Genomic DNA, 5,013 nt, shown 5'->3' with positions numbered 1-5,013 from the left:
TACCTTTAGTTCCAGTCTCTGGGAAGGCAGAGGCAGAAGCAAGTGGATCTCTGGGAGTTGGAGGCTACCATAGTCTTCATAGCGAATTCTAAGCCAGCCAGGGCTAGCTACATAGTGATGAAAAAAAAAAAAAAAAAAAAAAAACCCAAAACCCCCAACCTCCCCCCAAAATAAAACAAAACAAGCGAAAAAAATAAGAAAAAAGTACTGAAATTAGCCTAATTTGTGACCTCATCAAAAACTACTCAAGGGAAAATGTCACTTTCCAAGGCTTATATTTATCTGAGAGCATTAAATGCTTCTAAACCAAGAAAGGAAGAAACCAAACGGGTTATTTATGAGTTTTAAGACACTGTGAAGTAAGCCAGTCGCCCAATAGCTGACCCAGCGGCTCACTGGAGTCCCCGCAGCTGACTACCCTGCCCCCTAATGGACACAAGTGGTGACGCAGCTCCGGGCCGCAACAGCGGAAAAGCTGGCCACTTTCAGACAGCGCCTCGTGCTGACGCTGTCAGCGCGCACAGCTTAGAGCTCTTTGCTTGCTTTCAGACCGTAACCAGGCAGGCACCAGCAAAGCTGCAGACTAGGGCACTTCAAAGACTTCGGAGTGGCGACACAGTGGGTGCCGCCTGCAGGTCTCCCACCTGGGCGGAGAGCGCGGACATCTCTGAGGCTACCAGCGGCTGTGCCACGACCCGGGAACGCCAACTTTGGGCCAACCTGCCAGCTCCGCGCAGGTAGCTGGGTCCTGCGCTGAGTGGGAAAGGGATGATTAGGACGGGTGGGGCCATCCGGCTTTGCGTAGAGCTGCGAGTGCACTTCGCCCTTCTTGTTCCTAGAGGCGCAGGATGCTCTGAAAGGTTGAAAAGTGACAGCTGAGCCCTTGACTGTCCCGGGCTGCTGTACCTTTAAGGCTGCTGGGCTGGAAGGGATTCCTGAGAGAGGTGTGTGTCTATACTAGGGGTCCTTAGGACGGCAGCTCTGAATCCTGGGGGTAGTCTAGGAGGCAGAAGTCCCCGCAGGAGGGAGCGCAGGACCTGGGTTCCATGCAAGCAAGCAGCTTCGGGAAGTTCAGGGAGCTGAGGCTGAGCATCTTGGAAGCCAGAGGTGGAGAATGAACGGTCCTGAGCCGAGCTTTGGGGAAGTCTCAGGAAGTACCTAGAGTAAACTAACTAGCAGCTGGACTGGCTTGGCAGTCCCGCTGGAGGTGGCCGTGCGGAGTGTCCTGATGGGGTAGGTGTCGGTTTGGGGGTCCTTTGGGGGAGGGGAGAGGCTGGTCCCAGTCCCTGGCAACGTGATTATGATCACCCCCCTCCCCAGGCAGAGTGACTGACTCTCCTGGCACCCACGCTCAAGGGCAGAGGAGTCCCTGCATCTGCGGAGGATCAAAGGAGGTACTGCAAACCGGAATTTCTGGGGTGGCAGCTGAGCAGCCGGGTGGTTGGAGTTTGTGCCCCGAGACTCAGGTAATGAGATTTCAAGGAAGGGGGACAAACATGCCCCACACGTGTCCTAAGTGAAACGCGACTATGGTTTCACCATCCTGCTGGTTTGTTTCAGGGCGGGACGAAGCCTGTCAGTAGTCAGGACTCAGGCACACCTGGACGGCGCTTGGGCCCCGCCTCGCCTTAAAGGGTTGGAAGGCCGGGTGCGCACCGCAATGGTTACCATCATGGAGGAAACACTGTCAGCCAACTGGAGCGCGGAGGCGGACCTCGGGAGCGGAGCGCCACCGGAGGCCGAGGGCAACCGCACCGTCGGGCCACCCAGGCGCAACGAGGCTCTGGCGCGCGTGGAGGTGGCGGTCCTGTGCCTCATTCTGTTCCTGGCGCTGAGCGGCAACGCGTGCGTGCTGCTGGCGCTGCGCACCACGCGCCACAAGCACTCGCGCCTCTTCTTTTTCATGAAGCACTTGAGCATCGCCGACCTGGTGGTGGCTGTGTTCCAGGTGCTTCCGCAGCTGCTGTGGGACATCACCTTCCGCTTCTACGGGCCGGATCTGCTGTGCCGCCTGGTCAAGTACCTGCAGGTGGTGGGCATGTTCGCCTCCACCTACCTGCTGCTGCTCATGTCGCTCGACCGCTGCCTGGCCATCTGCCAGCCGCTGCGCTCGCTGCGCCGCCGGACCGACCGCCTGGCGGTGCTCGCCACGTGGCTTGGCTGCCTGGTGGCCAGCGCGCCTCAGGTGCACATCTTCTCGCTGCGCGAGGTGGCAGACGGCGTCTTTGACTGCTGGGCGGTCTTCATCCAGCCCTGGGGACCCAAGGCCTATGTCACATGGATCACGCTGGCCGTCTACATCGTGCCGGTCATCGTGCTGGCCGCCTGCTACGGCCTCATCAGCTTCAAGATCTGGCAGAACCTGCGGCTCAAGACGGCGGCGGCGGCGGCCGAGACAGCTGAGGGGGCTGAGGGGTCAGCTGCGGGTGGAGCAGGGCGTGCGGCGCTGGCGCGGGTCAGCAGCGTCAAGCTCATCTCCAAGGCTAAGATCCGCACGGTGAAGATGACCTTCATCATCGTGCTGGCTTTCATTGTGTGCTGGACGCCTTTCTTCTTCGTGCAGATGTGGAGTGTCTGGGACGTCAACGCACCTAAGGAAGGTAGTGCGGGTGGAACCGGGAAGGGCGGAGGGGCCAGGCCGGAATCCTGCTGTTCCTGCATGTCTCAGGTTCTGGGGTCCTCCTGGGGCATGAGCTGGCTTGAGTCACCTCAGCACCAGCATCCCCTTTTCTGTAGACTTTGAGGAGATAGTCTCTCTGAGTCTCCACAACGTCAAATACCACAACTGGGAAATGAGGAAAGCACCAACGCTCACTAGAATGCAGGCAAAACTCCCAGCACGGGCTTTGTGCATCTTATAGCATGGAAGTCCTTATTATGAGGGTGGTAGTGGGAGGGGTTGGGAACTGAGGCAGGTCTTTCCCACAATGAGCCAGGATGGAGGTGGGTTCCCAACTGGCCTCAGGCTCAGGCTCCTTCTACTTTGAATCTACATTAAATTGAACTGCTTTTCAAGTCCCCCTGAATGGATGAGGTCATGTTTGGATGAGGGCAGCCTCAGGAGCCAGTTCATCTAATGAAAAACTTAAAGGGTGTCCCTGGGACCTTTTGGGGAGGTAAAAACAAGTTCCAGAGCCCCTTATCTTGTGGAGTCACTTGATGGAGAGGTAAGTACCTCAGAGGCCCTGGGCTGCCCCAGGACTGAGCCCTGCATTTGGGGTGAGAGGAAGGCAGGAGGAAGATGCTCAGGTTTGTCTGAGAGGCTGTGATTACTGTGCAGGGAGGAAGATCCTTTGACTTTGGAGGACCACTGAGGTTATAGGAGGTGGCCTGTGTTTGTTGCAAGCCAAGAAGAGGGGGATGGTGGTACATCTGGAGGAGAGACGTGGGGACACAGCAGCCCTATGACTTGTGCTGGGCACGAGGTGCAGCATCCAGACAGCCCCCTCACTCCCACCAGTTCCAGTGGCTTATTGGAAAGAGCAAGAGCCACAATCACTGGCGTCACTGTCTTACACCTTTGTTTTGAAGATCATCACATCAGACATCTGGAGAGGCCTGGCCTCACTTCACAAGCTAGCCAGGAAGGACCCAGCCTTTCTATTCCTAGTCAGTGTGGACATCCTGTCACAGATATTATCACTGCTACACTTACTCAGAGAAGCTGGGATCTCAGTGCAGATGGCCTGCATTCCCTTTATAACTCTGCTTTGGTCCCTTATGGAAACCACTGACTTCTGGCTTTAGAGAGCACCCCCCTCACCCCACCTTGTTCCATAGTAGCCAGAACACTTGTCAACTGTCAATCAGTATCTATTGATGACATATTATATTCAGGGCGAGGGTTGCCATGAGAGATCAGTAAGTCAACCTGACTCCATGGTGTGGCCTCTGGTCACTCATTACAGAAGGGTGAAGGCACCTGTGCTGGGTCACACAGCAAGTATGGGCAGAGCAGAGGCTACATCATGGGTTTCCTTCTCAGAAAGGAAAGACTAGGGAGCTGGGAAGATGCAAGCCAGAGGTAGAGGCTTCTAAATACGTTAGGTCACACCTGTTTCCTCAGCAGATCTGGAAGAGACTAGTCCCCTGTCTACAGAGGGAGCCCAAATGCCAATGCTACAGAAGCAAAATGGGGACTACTTAGAGCAAATCTGGGGTTTACCTAATATGTCAGTAGCTTCTCTTCTTGCTATGACAAAATGCATGACAAAAGCAGTTTAAGGAATGAGGGTTTACTTTGGTTCACAGTTTGAGGGTACAGTCCACCATGGTGGGGAAGACATGGTGGCAGGAGCATGACGCAGCTGGTCACATTGTGTCTCCAGGAAGCAGAGAGAGATGAATGCTGGTGCTCAGGTCACTTTCTTCTTATTCAGTCCAGACCCAGCCCGTGGGTGATGCCACCCACATTCAGGTGGGTCTTTCCTTCTCTGTTAAACCTCTTTAGAAACCCTTTCACAGTCATGGCCAGAGGTGTGTCTCCTAGGTCATTCTAAATCCTATCAGGTTGACAATGAGGCTCGTCACACCTGAGGTCTGCTCCTGTCTCTTGCCCTCACCAGCCCTGGGATACTGGGTCAGGGATCCCTTTGTCCCCTGACTCTTGGTGTCTAATGCTGAGGATAAGGACATTTCATATGGTCCTTGTGGTAGGACATCTTGGAGAGGCTTGCTTTTCTGTGGTACAGCCCTGGGGAGAGCCATGGGGAGGGTGGTCAGGCTTCATTCATGTCCCCGCCCCGTCCCCTCACCCCCTCACTGCTCCCATGCTCCCATTCATCTTGTGATCTCTCTAAACCCCTAACCCCATCTTCACATGGCTTGCTGTTGTCCAGTCCCTCACGTGACTGCCTCACTCTCGATGTCTGCTGTTTGTCCTCTCTGAAGACTGAGGGCATGTGACATCCCATGAAGTGAAGCTTCAAACTTATCTGTGCTTTAAAAGTGCATCAAGCAACTTGCTTTTTTGTCTTAAAAGGAGGGAGGGAGAGAGGGAGGGAGGGAGGGAGG

At 55.2% G+C, this 5,013-nt stretch overlaps 1 protein-coding gene across 3 annotated transcripts in view; it reads left to right on the top strand.

Moving 5' to 3' along the window:
- The first annotated feature begins 417 nt into the window (after positions 1–417).
- The window catches only part of Oxtr (oxytocin receptor), a 13,707-nt gene continuing 9,111 nt past the window's right edge, over positions 418–5,013 (top strand). Inside the window, exons 1-3 of one of the 3 annotated variants that reach the window (XM_017794796.2) lie at positions 605–737; positions 1,321–1,466; positions 1,561–2,600. In XM_017794796.2, coding sequence (XP_017650285.1) covers positions 1,661–2,600 — 940 coding nt within the window. In that variant the 5' untranslated portion in view covers positions 605–737; positions 1,321–1,466; positions 1,561–1,660. Of the gene's footprint in view, positions 738–941; positions 1,234–1,320; positions 1,467–1,560; positions 2,601–5,013 lie in introns of those variants that run through there. The other 2 variants (XM_029557104.1, XM_008854810.3) reach the window with 2 other exon arrangements.

This window comes from Nannospalax galili, unplaced genomic scaffold, assembly GCF_000622305.1.
Source record: "Nannospalax galili isolate Female #2095 unplaced genomic scaffold, S.galili_v1.0 scaffold406, whole genome shotgun sequence".
NCBI classification, from domain to species: Eukaryota; Metazoa; Chordata; class Mammalia; order Rodentia; family Spalacidae; genus Nannospalax; species Nannospalax galili.
This window is presented reverse-complemented; position numbering and strand designations above follow the sequence as displayed.